Here is an 18,483-nt window from a genome sequence, read left to right as displayed (position 1 = left end):
TTTTCCCCTCTGTACGCCCGCAAGGCTTGTGAACAAGAACTAATGAAGGAAGCTTGAATTTTTAGCAATAGTGATGGGAGTATTGCTTGCTGAGGTTTAGGAATCATGGGCATAACCTGGGAGATGCATTTGAATATGGGTTCATCTATTCCACAGTGCTTTCAATGTGATAGGCACATTTTTGTGCTTAAAATACTATTTTTCACTACTGGAGTTGGATCAGGGCACAAATAGCCAACAAGGTGCTAAAAATTGATGCATTTGCAGGGGTGAATAAACTGATATAATAGTATCTACTTGTTTTTCTTGCAATACTTTAAAGGGAAATTCCCTTAGCTTTTAAGATGGGCTAGTTAGGCCCCATGGCGCAGAGTGGTAAGGTGCAGTACTGCAGTCAAAGCTTTGCCCACAACTTGAGTTTGATCCTGATGGAAGTCAGTTTCAGGAAGCCTGCTCAAGGTTGACTCAGCCTTCCATCCTTCTGAGTTCGGGAAAATGAGTACCCGGCTTGCTGGGGGTAAAGTGCAGACAACTGGGGAAGGCAATGGCAAACAACCCTGTAAGCAAAGCCTGCCTAGTAAATCTCGTGCTGTGACGTCACCCCATGGGTCAGTAATGACCTGGTGCTTGCACAGGGGACTACCTTTACCTTTAGAGTTAGAGACCCCAGGGACATTTGGATGCTTAGCATGAAACAAAAAGGTGGGTTGCTGGGTTTACTCATACCCTTGCATCTATGACAAAAGGGATGAGTGGTAGAGGATTGCTCGTGGCATAAAGTACATGCAGGATGGGCTCAGAGCTTTTAAACAAGCATTTTAATCTGAAAGCAGCAGACACCAGGCCAAGGACAAAGAACACAAGGTAATTATAAAATGCTTTTTATTCGCAACAGTTTTGCAGGGCAAGCCTAACACTTGCTCATCTTTCCAGGAATCACAGTGGCCCATTAACTCTCCTACATAGTAGGTCACCTGAACTAGCTACCCTGGCAATAAGCAGCTGTCATCTCAGCTGAGGTGGGGGTGCTTTCTGCACTTCTTGCCTCCACAACTGTCTCAGGGTGACAAGGATTTACCATCAGGAGAAAGGGAGAGTTTGCAGCTACGAAGCTTAGGGTTCCTACATGAAAGGAAAGAGACATCAAACTCCGGCTTCTGCCTTTAAGGAAACCTTAAGTCTTCATAAGCACTAGGCCAGTATATGGCATCTGCCTACCTGCCACTGCTAGAATAGGCTTCATTTTATCTTCTATAGCAAAGGGACTGTCCGACAGTTGGCCAGGCATCTTTCCACTTCTATCCCTTATAACTTGTTTCGAAAAAGCCACTTAATAGATGAAGCCACTTAATAATGATAATGATAAAGCCACTTAATAGTGCATATAACCTCCATGGGCTGACTCCCTTCTCCTAGATCCCAACAGAATCAACCCAAGTGGCTCCCTGACAGCAGAAAACGTAAGCCTGCTCTCTACCTGCGGCACAATGGGGGTGAGTAAGCTTCATCATTTCAAGCAAAGGAGCATCACACTTTTAATGTTTGCTTACGGCTTCCCTGCAAGCAGAAACCAAGCACACTGAGCAGAGGGGTTCTAGCTTGTGCCCTTCTCCTGTAGTGCTATTTATACACTTACAGGGATTTACTAATACTGGGAAACTTTGCAAGGTATAATCTACCATGCTGCCCCATTCGGCAGGCCTCAGAGATAGGGAGTTCTCAACGAAAAAAAGGCAATCGTTGCCCTTATGCTATTTGAGTTTTAATAGGTGCTAGTAAAGCTACTGATTTTTAGAGGAATCCGGTAGCTGGAAGTCCAGAAACTTAACCAAGGCATCTCTCAGTGCTAAAAAGCAACAAGTACATACACCCCCCCTCCCAACTCAGATAGTTAAAAAAAAGTCTTCTCTTTTGCTAAGAACACAGTTTGGCTTATGTCAACACCCTGATAGTTTTTACCCAATTGTGAGATTGGTAGGACAACAGTACAAATAGCTACAAGCTGGTCCAAGCCCAGATAAATTGATACCTCATGAAACAGGATATGAACTGAACCCTGTGAGCTAGGGGGCAGGTGCTCACTGGTTTGAATTGCCATCTTCAATTGCCACCCGAATCTCTAGCCTCCGTGAGCTATCCTGAACACAAGAGGAGATGGGTGGTGAAGAACCAAGGAAGAATCGAGTCCTCTTTTGGCAAAGGAAGGGGCAGCCCTTGAGGCAAGCCGATCAGCTGCTGGAGAGACTGCCTTGGGCCTAGGCCTCGGCTACGATCAGATCTCTGGTGACTTGGAAGGCGGCAACCAGGGCTCCCAGCTGAATCTTCTCACTTGTTCCTGCAGCCAGGCGATGCCTGAAAGAGAGAGAGCAGCAGAAATAAGAATGTGTAAACTGGAGGAAACATCTTCTGCCCTCTGAGCTACTGACACAACTTTTGTTTGCAGCCAGATCTGAAATCTATTAAAGCCTGCTCTCTTCAGGCACTGTAAGTCTGAGGAGCATGCCTATTATATTGGATGCGGTGGAACACAGGCAGGATGGTGCTGCTGCAGTTGTCTTGTTTGTGGCTTCCTAGAGGCACCTGGTTGGCCACTGTGTGAACAGGCTGCTAGACTTGATGGGCCTTGGTCTGATCCAGCAGGGCCTTTCTTATGTTCTTAAGTCACACTACTGCAGTGGACCAGTCCATTATGTACTTCAGACCGAGGTGAATTTCAGGGTCCGTTAAAGACACAGCAAGCAATGTGCTAGGCCTCATGAAGAAAGGACAAAAGTTAAAAACTGAATGTCGCTCTGAGTTTGCACTTCTTTTCCATGCAATTGTTCCACATTGAGACTGCACATACAATCCCAATGTGTGCCTGCACAGAAGACCTGGGCAAAGAAACATGCCAAAGCCAACATTTCATATTTTCCAAACACACTGCACAAATTGGGTGTCCTACGTATTTTTGGGGATGGGGGCTGTGCTGAGAAAACAAATTATCCTGGAATAAATGCAGAGCAGCATGTACCAGACATTCACCTCCAGTCCCGTATGTAGTTTTTGGCCAGCAGCAAGGGGGTGGGGGGAAGAGATGAGCTGGAAACCCTTTGAGCAGCCAGTCCCCCCCGCCCCCGAGACACTCACTCAACATCTGCCATCTTGATCAGGAGTTGGATTCGTACAGAAGATGGAAAGTCAACTGGAAATCACAGAGTCCATCAGGAATATGTTAAGGGGGGAAACAAAGCTGGTTATCCCGTCCGTGTAGTAAAATGGTAAGCTTTAAATCTGGCCAAATGTAACACAGACACTACTACAAAAGTGACATTTAGATTTGGCATCCAAAGCCCTATCCTCTCCCTTCACCTCCCTGGACTTGTACCACCCACCCGCCGCCCTCTAACGTTTTGCAAACTCAGATGTTACGGACTGCAGCAGCAATACATCAATAGTTACCTTTCCTGCCCCCAGCCAAGATTTCCCTCTTCTGCTCAACCCCAGGGATCACTGTCGCACCAGCTGACGGAAAACAGCCAGCGTGATCAACAAGAGAACGCAGTCGTAACTGCCTCGAAGCCCTTTACCTCGATGGACGAACAAGTGAATCTCCGTCAGGATGTCATGAAGCGCCAGGCCTTTCAGCGTTTTCAGTTCCATGATATCTGAGCAGTATGTCAAGGCAAGAAACACAATCGGGGATTTTTCCAGCGCTTCTGGACGCTGCTAATAGAATGCCTTTTCTTGCTGATTGAATTAGGGACGCCCAAGGGCATAAGCCTTCATCACTGCTGAAAAGAAGACATCTTCGGAAAGCTAGGAGGGAGGGAAGAAGTGATTGTGCGGGAGGGGAGAGGGGAAATAACACTCCCGTTTTCTGCTGTCATTTTAGGGTCTCCCAAATTCAAACTGGGCAAAAGAAACGTCCCTTCCCCATAAGCATTTATAAGCATGCACATTTATTCTTGCCAGTGGGATGAAGACAGAACAGCAGTTGCTAATCTGGTGGTTCTATCACAGTCGCACCCCGCATCTTCCTCCAAAGTGCTTAGGGTGGTTCGCGTAGTGTACTCCTCAATTTTATTATCAACGCCCTGCAGTGGAGGTTAGGCTGAAGAGAACATCCGACCCTATGAACTGCACAGCCAAGGGGAGATTTGAACTCAGGTCTTGCCACTTTAAGTCCCACTTGCCACTCAAAGGCTACCCTGTAGGTTGCAAAAACTAGATGCTGGCCTCATATCTGGGATGGGTGGGTTCACACTTTTATATTTGTAGAGGAACTGTACACAGAATTGGGAGTAGGTGTTACGGCTTCTCCCTGCAGGAAGAGCTCTAGTGTCCTCTACCTTTATTCTTGAACCAATACCTGGATCTGGACTGAATGAGACTAGACGGGGCGGGGGGAGGAGAAGGAAGAGGCACATCAACCAGTTGCTTTTGTTTTCACTTGTCCTCTGGCCATGATCATCCGATTAAAAGAATTCTCAACTCTCTACTCAAGACTGAAAGGCTACTTAGCGACTCACACAAATACAGAGGACTCAGAAGCACACGCCAGCCGCCTGTACCCACCCTTATAGGGGCTCAAGGGGGCACCGTAAAGGATACTGCGATAAGCAGTGGTGAAATCTTGGTTCAGCATCCAGTCCAGGATGTTGGCAATGTCAGACTTGAGTGGCTGCCCTGTGCAGGTGTAGACGGTCTCCTCCGTTACCTTCCCGAAGGCCATGTTGGTGCTCTGGCAAGGAACGAGGAGAAAAAGAAGGGTGGCTCAGCTGAAATGTGTTAAGTCACTGCCTGGAGCCACTTCAGCCTCAAGAGCAGGGGGTGTCAAACATATGGCCCGTGGGCTGGATCCAGCCCCTTGAGAGCTCTTATCCGGCCTGGAGGCCAGCCCCCCTCCCCACACTCTCAATCTGGGCTGGCGAAGCATGGCCCGACTTGACCAAGTAACACTTATGTCATATCTGGCCTTTGTAACAACTGAGTTTGACACCCCTGCACAAGAAGGAATCAAAACCATTATCTGTCCCCTTGGGGGTCTAATGAGCCAAATGTATTGACCACCCCCCACCCCCACCCGCAGGGTCAGCACTGATTCACATTAATTTGGCAACAAGCTTGGCCTGATGTTATTACAGACCGATTCAGCAGTACAATTCCAAGTGAAGAAAGTGCCTTGCCCTGACCTCAGTCGTATTACAACGGGAACCTGAGGCTAACCTTTCTCACACAGGATACTTTATCAATATTTTTTTCTGGATATGGGGAGGGGCTGTGGCTCAGTGGCAGAGCATCTACTCGGTATGCAGAAAGTCCAAGGTTCAATCCCCGGCATCTCCAGTTAAAGAAACCAGGCAAGTAGGTGATGTGAAAGACCTCTGCTGGAGAGCCACTGCCGGTCTGAGTAGACAATACGGACTTGGATGGATCAAGGGTCTGATTCAGTAGAAGGCAGCTTCAGGTGTTCATGTGTGAGTGGCATATGCTGGGAGGTACACAGAGCTATAGAACCCAAGAGCTCTGCCCCCTGAGGGCATTTTAGCTAAACAGGACTTCCATGTCCAAGACAGTACACTTCTGCATACCAATGCTGGGCCCCCCAAAAAAAGCATTTGGCTGACCACTGTTGGAAACAGACCACTGTGCTATACAGGTCTTCGGTTTGGTCCTACAATGTCTCCCCGTGTCCTCTGGTGTGACAAGAGAACAGAAACTGATCCAGTCACCGGCCAGAAAGACGCAGGCTGGCATACCTGTAAGATGTTCAGAGCCCTCCGCATATCCCCGTTAGACAGCGTCACCAGGGCCTTCATTCCATCATCGCTTATGTCAACTCTGAAAGGCAAGGAGGACTTCAGTTGGTTGTCTGGGGCTACGTTAGCCATAGGAATAGCCCCACGGGAACAGCCAAGGTGGAACCACTTGATTCAGCCTGGCTACAGCATCAGGATCTCCTTTTGCTTCAGCAATAACTCACAAGGCAGGTGCTATGCTTTGGGACCTCCGGACTGGCTGATCCCTTTCAATTTCAGCTTTCTAAAAAGCTCAGCAGAGCACCCCATTAGCATATAGGGGAGGCAGCGGCAGAGATCAGGAGCAGTGTTAAGGCTCTCAGTACAATGTGCAGGGTGCCAAGATCTTGTTGGCACAAACAATAGGAAGAAGGGGGCATTTCAGCCCTGTTACAACAGTGCTGGGCTTTTGACTCACTTCTCCTCCTCTGTAACATGCTGCAGGCGGGGAACCATGAGCTCCGGTGTCAGGGGCCCGAAACGGAATCTTGTGCACCTGGACTGCAAAGCCGGGATGACCTTGGAGAGGTAGTTGCAGATCAGGCAAAATCGTGTGTTCTCTGTGAATTTCTCAATCACTAGAAAAACAGCATGCAGAAGGGGAAGGAGGGGGAGAGTTTAGGCCAAAGTCAGCCCACAGATTTACTGAAAACAAGAAACATGACAGTTATCCACAGACGAGAATATCTGTTCTATCTTCAACACACCCCTATAACGTTTCTGCCCTCTGCTACAAACAGGACTGATCACATGAAACCTCCATCCAGAAGAATTTCAGCATGCTGAAATCCCAAAGGAGAGCAGGCTCTGGAATGTTATGCCTTCTTGAGTGACTCTTGCCTAGTTCTCGCCAAGCCCATAAGCCTGTGCCTAAAAAAATGACCAGGAACACAGAACAGCAATCATAGCCTGCAGCATATCTCAGATTCCAGATAACACGCAACTGCAGAACAAGGAATAGCTTGGCTAACTGGTGCCCCCTTCTGAGCTGCTGAATCACAAAACCAAGCCTCGCTGCTTGCCCAAGATGAACTTACCACGCCGGAGGGCATTCTGGGCATCCTGCGTCATGGCATCGGCTTCATCCAAAATCACCAGCTTAAAGCCTTTCCTGGTGGAAGAGATGGAGACAGGGCAGTTGAGGGCTATACATTCATCCAGAGCTTCAAGACAAAAGCCTACTGCAAGAAACAACACAGACAAACCCCCCTCACTGATCCAGCAGCAAGTGGGGGGAAGCTAGACACAAAGATGTGGTTAGTGTGGCGTGGTGGTTAGTGTCGGACTACGATTTGGAAGACCCTGGTTTGAATCTTCAACTGTACCATGAAAGCTTGCTGGCTGAGCTTGGGCCCATCTCTCTCTCTCTCTCTCTCACACACACACACACACACACACACCCTAATCTACCTCTCAGGGTTGTTGTAAGGATAAATGGAGGATCGGAGAACAACGTGAGCCGCTCTGGTTCCCCACTGCGGAGAAAGGCAGGGTGCAAATGAAGTAAATAAATAACAAGGTACACACACAGAGCCCTTTAATTTGACAAAAATCTTCAGAAGGCAATCAGGATGTTGTCCCGGATTGCCCTCTGAACACTAAGCAGGCCACATCTGGGATGGAGTGGTGGGGAAGAGGAAAATTCTACTCCCAACGTCTTCCAGTGCATCTTTAGCCATTAATGCTGGTAGCAAGTAATGCTGGTACTGGCTATTCCTGGATCAAGCAAGAGGCAACAACAGTAAGTCAGTTGATTGTATTGCCACCTGCACATAGGGCAATGGGTTTCCCCAGACATTCAGCTGAATGATGAACAGGCCCAAATGTCTAAAGCCAAAGTGAAGTTGTTGCAAAACAAATAGCAAAAAAAAAAAGAGCCAAGAACCCACTCAGTATGTGTAGCAAAGCCACCTCTTTCTGGAGAAGGAGCTTAGGAAAACTCCTGGCACTTACTTAAAGATAGTTCTTGTGCTGGCAAAATTCAGGATAGGCCCTCTGACAATATCAATACCCCGGTCGTCTGAAGCATTCAACTGTCAAGAGAGGTGCAGGATAGTGAATCAGGATGGCAACTTTCCATCAAACCATTAGATAAAGTTGATGAAAAAGCTTTTGGTCCTTCAAAATGGCATGCCTATTTGGGTGGACAACAGATTTAAAAAAATAATTTTAACACATATACCAATTTTTTTTAAAAACTACTACAGCCAACAATGCCATCTTAGGTATTCCTCCTATCACATTTCAAATGGAATGCCTCTTCTAAGATAGCACCTGCTTTAACATACACATGCAATGTCTTTAAAAAAAAAACACACCCCAAAAGGAAAACACACCTTTTTCCTAAGCTAGTTTTGTTCATATGCAAAGATATGCAGATTTAATCACTGAAGTCAATATTAGCCTATCAATCAAATTTTAAATGGATTAATTGGCTGATAGCTCCTAGCGTAGAAAGATAGCCAAGCAGACAATAGGCATAGCACGGAGGTATTAACAACGTTACCAGTCTAAACCTAGCATCTGTTTAGACACAGAAGCGCTGTCATAAATGTTACTAGACAAACAGTGCCATCCAAAGAATGCTTTTCTGGGAATAAGCTCTATTGAGTAGATTTGAGAAAGATTCTGAGTTAGACCTGCACAAGATTGCTCTCAGTCTCTGGTTGTGGTGGTACTGTAAAGGTATTGATCCAATCCAACCTCTCATTGGAATCCCGTCTTCAGGTTCTACTCTAAAGTAACACCCTTAGTTATGGGACATTGATTTCCTCATGGCATTAAAATAAAGAAAGCCAGACAGCTTTTAAAAGCAAAACAAAAAGAAGCATGCACATTAGCATATTAAGGAATGTGGCTATATATGATACCTGTCTTCCCCGCCCCCACCCCCAGAGATTAGAGCAACTTGAATGTGGGTGATTTGGGGGAGAGATCACTAAAGGGTTAAAGAGCCCCTCCACTTCAGTCCGCCCTGGAAAACCACAGTCCTATCAGCCGCGATCTATAAAAAAAGAAGGTCCTTTAAGATTAACACAGAACTTGTAGTTCAACCCGGAGTCCTTGAGTAGCCTCATGGACAAAACCATTTCTTTCCCTCCCCTATAAAGAAGTTGTTTATATGCCAACTTTCTCTACCACTTATGGGAGAATCAAACTGGCTTACAATCACCTTCCCTTCCCCTCCCCACAACAGACACCCTGTGAGGTAGGTGGGGCTGAGAGAGCTCTAAGAGAACTGTGACTAGCCCAAGGTCACCCTGCTGGCTGTGGAGCTCATGTGGAGGAATGAGGAATCAAACCCGGTTCTCCAGATCAGAGTCCACAGCTCTGAACCACCGCTCTTAACCACTACACCACACTGGCTCTCAACCATCAACAGAATGACCCGGAGCCCGGGGAAAGCACAAGAGGTTCTCCATTCCCTTACTTCCAGAACCATTGACCCAAATTCTTTGCCTTTGTAAAGTTGTTTTGCGCAGGCCAAAATAGTAGAGGTCTTCCCTGTCCCTGGAGGCCCATAAAGGAGAAGATGAGGCAGTCGGTCTTCACTGATGAACTTCTGAACTGGAAGAATAATTGAAAAGAATACCTCCACTTTAACATTGCAAGTGTCTCGTTTATTGCCACTGATACATTTGAAGCAGTTTACAATGTAATAGAATGGCTCAGAATCACAAAACACCTGCCTTTATATACGGGTCACATAGTGCTCAGGTTGAATAGCCACTGTGGGAAACAGTTTTGGAAGGGGGGAACCCAAATGGCAATTGGTCCAGGCTGACAGAGAGGGCCTCACGTCTCCCTCTGATAACAGCCTAATGAAATGGGCCCCTTGTAGGGTTATGGGAACCTACAACTGGTTCAGAAAGAAGCAGCCCAATTATTGTCAGGGGCTAGTTGGCAGGGACATACTTTGCCTGCTATAAGACAGTCACAACGTCTAGCAGCCCATTTCCAAACTCAATTCATGTATCATTGAACACATTCTAGCATTTTAATTGGAGGTAAAGGTAGTCCCCTGTGCAAACACTGGGTCATTACTGACCCATGGGGTGATGTCATATTCCGATGTTTACTAGGCAGACTTTGTTTATGGGGGGGGGGGGTTGCCATAGCCTTCCTCAGTCATCTACACTTTACCCCCAGCAAGCTGGGTACTCATTTCACCGACCTCGGGAGGATGGAAGGCTGAGTCAACCTTGATCTGGCTACCTGAAACCGACTTACGTTGGGATCGAACTCAGGTAATGAGCAGAGCTTGGACTGCAATACTGCAGCTTACCACTCTGCATCACGGGGCTCTTCTCAAAGCCATGGTAACTACCTTTAAAGTCCTTCATGGCCCATGCCTTAAAGACCCCCTATCTCCAGACGTTCCCATGTGTCAGCTGCAATCACTGATCCAGCTTCTCATTTATTCTCTTCTAGTTTATTTATACCCCACCTTTCTCCTCAATGGGGACCCAAAGTGGCTTACATTGTTTTCCCCTCCTCCATTTTATGCTCACAGTCCTGTGAGGAAGGTTAGGCTGAGAGTGTGTGACTGGCTCAAGGTCACCCTGCAAGCTTCCGTGGCAGAAAGGGGATTCAAACATGGGTCTCTCAGATCCTAGTCTGACACTCTAACCACCATACCACAGCTTACAGGACCTCTTAAGACGACAGCAAGTGTGATCAGCTTAGAAAGCATTTCCTTAGAGAACCTGTCCATTTGGGGAAATCTCACTGTTGCAGAAACCCCAACGGAGGGGCAAAATGGGATGTCTGCTACGTGCATTGAGAGGATCATTCAGAAATAAAACCACAAATATTCAGTACTTACTGGTACTCAGAATATCCTGATGAGAAATCAGATCACTCAGTGTCTGGGGTCGGTATTTTTCTACCCTAAGAATTAAAAAAAAAAATTAAGACTCTCAAGAGTTGAGAACTGAAGCATTTAAAACCCCTCAAACCCCTATATTGGGTGTAATCATATTTATACTTGCTTTATCAGAACTAACAAAACAGATCAATTCATGAGAACAGCTTGTTGTATATTCTTCTCGTGGAACGTTGGGGAAATATCAAATGCTTAAGCATAAGCATTCACAGAACGCTCCCCCCCAAAGAGTTAATGTTGGCAGCAATTAATATGCTAGAATGTGTTTAATGATACATGATTAAAAAGTCCAGTGTTTCAGTAATTGGACCCCTTGCCCTGTCATTAGTCTCTTAAAAGAAAAATGACAGCCATCTTTTAAAAGGCTACAACAGTGCAGGAAGCCAGGTTTAAGAATATAAGAAAGGCCCTGCTAGATCAGACCAAGGCCCATCAAGTCCAGCAGTCTGTTCACACAGTGGCCAACCAGGTGCCTCTAGGAAGACGACTGCAGCAGCATCCTGCCTGTGTTTCACAACACCTAATAAGCTAGACAAGATGGCCATTAGGTCCCACGCATGGCAATGATTAAGATTGAAAAGATACGACGAAGACGTGTTGACGGTCTCACAATATCTTACCTGTTTCAGACCATAGAGCATTTAGAAATAGCTACTGGTATGAGAGCTTTCTGTTACTATTGTTTATAAATTTAAACTGGGGAATGTTTGTCCTCAAGCTTGTATTCTTAAACACATCTCCATCTACTTGAGATCTTCCACTACTTTTGGAGACTGGCCAATCCTGAGTTTTCCACAGCTCCTGTGAAAACTGCTTGAAGAAAGGGTAACACCTCAGCAGGGAAGTCATCTTCTTCATTGCCTGATATTGACTATAGGCTTTTGTCCAGATATTGTGTGTTTGGCTCATGATTCATTGGTTATGAAACAGACTAGCTGACGATCTCCAGTTGAGCCATGTGGCATTACTTTTGGGGGGATTGTGTGATAACTTACATTTGTTTTGCTGCATTTTATTGACTTTAATCAAGTGTGCAACTGCAATCTGCAGATTCACTTCAGTGGGCTGGATTTGAAATTGATGTCATAATATATATTTACTGTCACATCAGACTCTGTAGTACACTTATTTAACACAATTCCTAGTGTTCCTGTTACACAATCAAACACACCTGGGTATAGAAACAAATACAGCTGCATCGTTTGGGGCTTTATGTATGTTTTTCAATTCAGGAAGGGTGCTCTTCTTTTTTTAGAGAAGTTATCTGAAAACATCGCAGGGCTTTTGCCTTCCAGGTTGGTGTGGTTTTATCCTCTTGCAGAGGTTCTGCATGTCACAAACTTGTCCCTCCAAAGCTAACATTTCCTCCAGGAGAACTGATCCCTGAAGTCTGGAGATCAACTATAATTTCAGAAGAACTACACACCCCACCTGGGCTTAATTATATTTAATAACACATCCTAGTTCTTTAGTACTCCAACAGATTATTTGTCTCATCACATGATCAACCTAATCCTTAAAAAGAGCGTCTTTGCTTTTTTTTGGCATTAAAAAAAATCTGTCATCTATTTCTTGCATATTTCTTTTCTAAATATCAAGGAACAGACTGAGGTCAGTTTTAAACAAGATAGCATTCTCCCCCATCATATTTTTATCTCTCCTGCGGGAATATATGGCTGGTTCTTGCTTTTTTCTTGCCCTCGTAACCTTTCCGTTCTTTTCCCTAGATTTTTAAGGTCTATCACATAATCTTTATCCCCTCTTCAACAACGCATAAGCAGCAGTACCAAGCAATGTTAATGCAACTTTTTAAAGCAGTGGCACCATGGCTAAGGTCCCCACCCTTGGATGCTCCCCCAATCCCTAATGTGAGGAATGTATTCATTTATTACATTCATCCCCTGCTCTTCTACTGTCATGGAATCCAAAGCAGTTTACACAAGATTCTCAAGAAATCTCCCTACCTGGCACTGACCAGAAACAAACCTATTTAACTTTAGCAGTGTCATGAGATCCCAAACCAGAACAGAAGATGGCTCCGGTGGAGATAGGCTTGTCAACTCCAGCTTGAGAAATTCCTGGAGATTTGGGAGCAGGTGTGGTTTGGAGAGGGACCTCAGTGAAGTACAGTGCCATAGAGCACACCCTGCAAAGCTAGGGTTGCCAACTGCCAGGTAGTAGCAGGAGATCTCCTACTAATCTCCGGCCGATAAGAGATCAGATCATCTGGAGAAAAATGGCCACTTAGGTAATTGAACTCTATGGCACTGAAGTCCCTCCCCTCCACAAACCCCGCCCCCCAAATCTCCCACCGCAGGCGAAGAGGGACCTGGCAACCCTATGCGAAGTAGCCATTTCTCCAGGGGAACTGATCTGTACCGTCTGGATATCAGATGTAATCCTAAGAGATCTCCAGGCCCCACCTGGACGTTGGCAACTCGAGGTGGAGAGGAAAATAGCACTCTACACATACGCAGGAGAACTGCTACTTTGCAGAACGCTTTGCAAAGGGAGCCCTGGCATAGACGGGACCACTCAAGAACTTGCAATGCACATGAAGGGGAGAAAATGAATAGGGGAGAAGCCTGAAGAAGTGAAGACTGAGAGGGGATATGATAACCATCTTCAAGTACTTGAAGGGCTGTCATATAGAGGAGGGTGCTGAATTGTTTTCTGTTGCCCCAGAAGGTCGGGCCAGAACCAAGGAGTTGAAATTAAATCAAAAGAGTTTCCGTCTAGACATTAGAAATTTCTTCCTAGCAGTTAGGGCGGTTCCTCAGTGGAACAGGCTTCCTCGGGAGGTGGTGAGCTCGCCTTCCCTGGAGGTTTCGAAGCAGAGGCTAGATGGCCATCTGTCAGCAATGCTAGATGGCCATCTGCCAGCAATGCTGATTCTATGACCTTAAGCCACTGGTTCCCAACCAGGGGTCTGTGGACCCCCAGGGGTCCGCGAGAAGTAAATTAAGGTCCGCGAAACAAAGTTATAAACCCATAATAAATTAATATTTTCAATTAAAAGTTCTCTATTGTAAAAATATATATTCAAATATTATTCTAAGTTTAATGTTTAACTAACAGTTATGATTACAGTTTATTTTCAAATTCTCTGAATTTTTATTTTGAACCTTGGGGTCCCTGCACCGAACAAAAAAGTCCTAGTGGTCCCTGGTCAAAAAAAGGTTGGGAACCACTGCCTTAAGCAGATGATGAGTGGGAGGGCATCTTGGCCATCCTCTGGACATGGGGTCACTGGGGCTGTGTGGGGGGGAGGTAGTTGTGAGTTTCCTGCATTGTGCAGGGGGCTGGACTAGATGACCCTGGTGGTCCCTTCCAACTCTATGATTCTAGGAAAACTACGCAGGAAGAAAACAAAACAAAAAAAAAGGGCGGGGGGGGGAAACCAGCAATTAAACCCCCCCAGCCTCCTACCTACGACCCACCCGCCTTTCCCTGTTACCAGGGCAAGTTCGTGGCCCTCGCGGCCACCGTCCTTCCCGCAGCGGCCGCGCGCTCCATGGCTTCGCTTTGAAAGGAACGCAGGCGCCGCCCCCTTCCCTGGCGCGAAAGGGACCAACTCCCGCCTCTCGCGAGACTGACGCGGCCTCGCCGCCGCCTCCTGCTTCCCTCGGTCCCCGCGGCGTTGCTAAGGCCTCTGGTAACCAAGGGGCGGGGCTTGCTGCAGCCTGGATGGGGGAAGCAGGTGCTTCTCGGCCAGGATGGCGAGCATCCCTCGCCCCCTCCCCGGCCTGCGCTTCAGACCGCATGGACGCATCCCTCTTTTATCACTCCCGCCGCGGCGAGACGGCGAAAGGCCGTGGTGGAAAGCGCGTGAGTGTCTGTACAGACACAAAACGTACCTCTGATCAAGGGGGAGCTGGGAAATTAAAAATGGCCCCGGAGCAAGGCGGCCTGAGCGGCTCTGCAGGGGCCAAGGTGGGTGCTTAGGGTTGCCGACCTCCAGGGGCTGAATTCAACGGAAAGCACAAGCCATGGTAAACCCACCATAAGGTTACTACAATGCAGTATTGCTGGTTAGGAAAAAATATATTGAGAATAAAAATCTCACAACCTCGGTTGAGCAAGCAGGAAATTTGCAGCTGGCCGAATTTAGACCCAATATAACGACGCACAAAGCGTTACAAAATAGTAAGTATAGGCAAAAGTGCTCAATTCATTTCAAGTCCATACGTATAAATTGCAACCATCAGGCAACGGAAACAAGACGTCGTGCAATGGAAATCCGGTATAATTTCATTTCGTGTGAAACTTTTTCAAGCTCTTTTAGTCCTTCCGTGCACAATTCATTCAATATATGAAGGAGTGTGCCTTCCTTGTATGCATGGATGGCAAAGTAACTCCATTTCACAAACAGACTAACACGGCTACCCACTGTGAATTATCTCAATTTCACATGAAATGGAATTATACCGGATTTCCATTGCACGGCGTTCTTGTTTCTGTTGCCTGATGGTTGCAATTTATATGTATGGACTTGAAATGAATTGAGCACTTTTGCCTATACTATTTTGTAACGCTTTGTGCGTCGTTATATTGGGTCTATATTAGACCAACTGCAAATTTCCTGTTTGCTTAACTGAGGTTGTGTTTGTGAGATTTTTATTCTCAATATATTTTTCTAAACAGCAATATTGTATTGTAGTAACCTTATTGTGGGTTTACTTTTGCTTGTGCTTTCCTTTGAATTCACAACTTCTGAGTAGCACTTGTAGCCGGTTTTGACTACAACCTCCAGGTACTAGCTGGAGATCTGCTGTTACACCTGATCTCCAGCCGATAGAGATCAGTTCACCTGGAGAAAATTGACACTTTGGCAACTGGACTCTATAGCAATGAAGTCCCTCCTCTCTAGGGTTGCCAGGTCCCTCTTCTCCACCTGCGGGAGGTTTTTGGGGCGAAGCCTGAGGAGGACAGGGTTTGGGGAGGGGAGGGAGTGCCATAGAGTCCAATTGCCAAAGCAACCATTTTCTCCAGGTGAACTGATCTGTATCAGCTGGAGATCAGTTGTAATAGCAGGAGATCTCCAGCTAATACCTGGAGGCTGGCAACCCTACTCCTCTCCCCAAACCCTGCCTTCAGGCTCCGCCCCCAAAATCTCCAGGTATTTCCCAACCCGGAGCTGGCAACCCTAGTACTGACCCTGCTTCCAAATGGCCACTTTGTCAATTGGACTCGGCACCTTCAGCGATTCCAGAAGACAGATTCAAGAGGTTACCAAGATCAGAATGGGGGTGTCCCTGTAAGTCGGGTGAGGTCGAGTCTATTGCACACGTTTTCTTCAGATGCTGTTTCTATGAGGAAGCAAGATTTAAGCTAATTTCCCCTCTCCTTAATCTACACAAAGGACAGCTCTGAGGAAGGGAGGCTTAGGACTCTCCTATGGGAAGGGTCAGCCCAGACGATGAAACAAGTAGCTAAATTCTGTGCGGAGATATACAAGATCCGTCAGACAAAGCGGGGACTTGGCAATCTAACCTAAAATGGAAAATGTTATATTAACCTGAGGTTTTTAGCTAATAGTAATTTGTTTAATTTATTTAAGAATTATATATCCCATAGTTTTAGATATTGTATCTTTTAATTCTATCTTGCAATTGATGTGAATATTTTAATGGCTTTGCTGTATTAATAATAAATCTGAATCTGACTTTGTGGCTTTGAAGTCCCTCCCCTCCCCAAACCCTGCCCTCCTCAGGATCTGCCTCCAAAGCCTCCTGCCAGTGACAAAGAGGGACCTGGAAACCCTATGGGTGTTGGCTCACCCCACTGCCACCCCTGGGCAAGTCTACACCCATAGTTAGCACCCTGGTGCGGTCTAAGCTGAGTGGCCCCCTTGCAGTGCTGGCAAGGCTACTGGTGCTTGGCTTGTTGCCAGCGTTCTTCCAGGGCAAAGGTCCCCTGGGATCTTTCCCCATAAATTAAATGGCCAGTCTGCCTCTTAATGATAATATTTATGTGTACACATCACACTCAATGTTGACAAACAAGAGTTTTCGGTAACTTTGTTTTGAATCAGCCAAAATGTAGGTCTCTGGAACCTTGCTTTTGAATGTTGCCCCCCTCTAAATGACCACAAAAGGAGGGGGGGAAAACAACCATCCCGTTTGCTTCTGTAGTTTTAATAGAGCCAGTAGGTGTAGGTTCCTCCCTCCCACAATGTGAAGTGAACCATCCTGCTCACACCTGTCAGTTGATCCCACCCCAGCTGCTGTTAAAAGGGCAGATAAGGGAGATGATTGCCCTGTAATTCAGACCATATGTGGTTTATTTTCCAAACACACCTATATTATCTTCCTGCCCATGATGGGATACTTATAGATACCTGCAACATGTGTGTGTTAGTTGATGTTGATATCACAGCGTGTTTATAGATCAACCAAAATATGCAAATGTGCACATATATCCACCAAATACTATTAAAATACACTTATTTTTTGGGTCATTGCATTTTGAATAGCTACAAAGTTATGCCCATGAACCTGGCTGTGAATGTTGCTCCAAGAGTTGCCACCTGGCCTGGGAAAAAAGTGTCCCATCCCTTTAATAGAAGATTAATGTGTGGAAATGGACAGGTGATACTTTTCATAGCAGGGTGGTAAATAACATCGCCTGGTAAATAACCCATTAGGCCTCTATTAAAAAGACAGGATATTTTTCTGCAGGCCTGTTGACAATCTTTGTCACTCCCCACTCAGGGTTTCCAGCCAGCTAAAGGAAAAAAAGCCTGCCTTGCTTCTTTGTCTTTTGCTCAGACATCATCTATAGACACTGCAGGTACAGTTTTTCCCCCCTTCCTGGGCGTGGATCAAACCGTTATCATTAGCTCAGCCAATTGTTGCAGAACCAGCTGCTCTTAAAGGGACAGCTGCAAGGCTGGATGCCATGCCATTCAGACTGCATACCAGTGATCCCTCAAAAGTTGTACCTTTAATTTTCTCTCTCTCTCTCTCTCTCTGTGGTGCATATATCTGTAAAGTCACTTTAGGGTGACCCCAACAAGAGGCTTTCAAGGTAAGTGAGAAACAAAGGTGGTTTGCCTTCGCCTTCCTCTGCAGAGTCTCCCTTAGTGGCCTCCTATCCAGGTGTTGACTAGGGTTGCCAACCTCTAGCTACTAGCAGAAGATCTCTGGCTATTACAACTGATCTCCAGCCAATAGAGATCAGTTCACCTGGAGAAAACTGACACTTTGGCAATTGGACTCTATAGCATTGAAGTCCCTCCTCTCTAGGGTTGCCAGGTCCCTCTTCTCCATCAGCAGGAGGTTTTTGGGGCGGAGCCTGAGGAGTTGATGGGAGGGACTTCAATGCCATAGAGTCCAATTGCCAAAGCGGCCATTTTCTCCAGGTGAACTGATCTCTATTGGCTGGAGATCAGTTGTAATAGCAGGAGATCTCCAGCTAGTACCTGGAGGCTGGCAACCCTACTCCTCTCCCCAAACCCTGCCCTCCTCAGGCTCCGCCCCCAAAATCTCCAGGTATTTCCCAACCCGGAGCTGGCAACCCTAGTACTGACCCTGCTTAGCTTCCAAAATCTGACAAGATGGGGCTATACGATGCTGCTGCCTCCCTCCTCCATAGGGAAGCCAATGAGAAAGAAAGCAAAACTGATTTAGCCTGCTGCTGTGCCTTTAACAGAGGTTTGAGCTGCAAAATCAGCAGGTGAAGCTGTCTTTTCCCTTGACAACCCTACTGGGTTGCCATAAGTCAGCTGTGACTTGACAGCACTTTTCACACACACATGCAAGGAACTTACTCCCAGGTAGAAGTGCGTATAGGATTTCAGCCTTAAAAGTTCTTTCC

At 46.4% G+C, this 18,483-nt stretch overlaps 2 protein-coding genes across 2 annotated transcripts in view; both read right to left on the bottom strand.

Moving 5' to 3' along the window:
• CHCHD10 (coiled-coil-helix-coiled-coil-helix domain containing 10) overlaps positions 1–18,483 on the bottom strand; it is a 123,437-nt gene that overhangs the window by 79,672 nt on the left and 25,282 nt on the right. The window lies entirely within an intron of this gene.
• RFC5 (replication factor C subunit 5) lies at positions 2,242–14,181 on the bottom strand. The gene is made up of 11 exons (XM_056859785.1): positions 14,123–14,181; positions 10,606–10,670; positions 9,211–9,347; positions 7,734–7,813; positions 6,818–6,891; positions 6,199–6,358; positions 5,742–5,823; positions 4,594–4,723; positions 3,570–3,647; positions 3,130–3,184; positions 2,242–2,352 (listed from the first exon to the last, which is right to left on the bottom strand). The coding sequence occupies exons 1-11, from the start codon at positions 14,179–14,181 to the stop codon at positions 2,256–2,258; spliced, it is 1,017 nt and encodes a 338-aa protein (XP_056715763.1). The 3' UTR covers positions 2,242–2,255.

The sequence above is a fragment of the Euleptes europaea genome, chromosome 13 (assembly GCF_029931775.1).
Source record: "Euleptes europaea isolate rEulEur1 chromosome 13, rEulEur1.hap1, whole genome shotgun sequence".
NCBI lineage: Eukaryota > Metazoa > Chordata > Lepidosauria > Squamata > Sphaerodactylidae > Euleptes > Euleptes europaea.
This window is presented reverse-complemented; position numbering and strand designations above follow the sequence as displayed.

Excerpts from the sequence above, each read along its gene's own strand:
- RFC5 (XM_056859785.1), bottom strand. The coding sequence starts at position 14,181 with ATGGAGCGCGCGGCCGCTGCGGGAAGGACGGTGGCCGCGAGGGCCACG. Across the intron at positions 7,814-9,210 it reads TTGGGTCAATGGTTCTGGAA|TTGAATGCTTCAGACGACCG; the intron begins GTAAGGGAATGG and ends CTCTCTTGACAG. Across the intron at positions 6,892-7,733 it reads AGCACAAGAACTATCTTTAA|GAAAGGCTTTAAGCTGGTGA; the intron begins GTAAGTGCCAGG and ends CTCTTCCACCAG.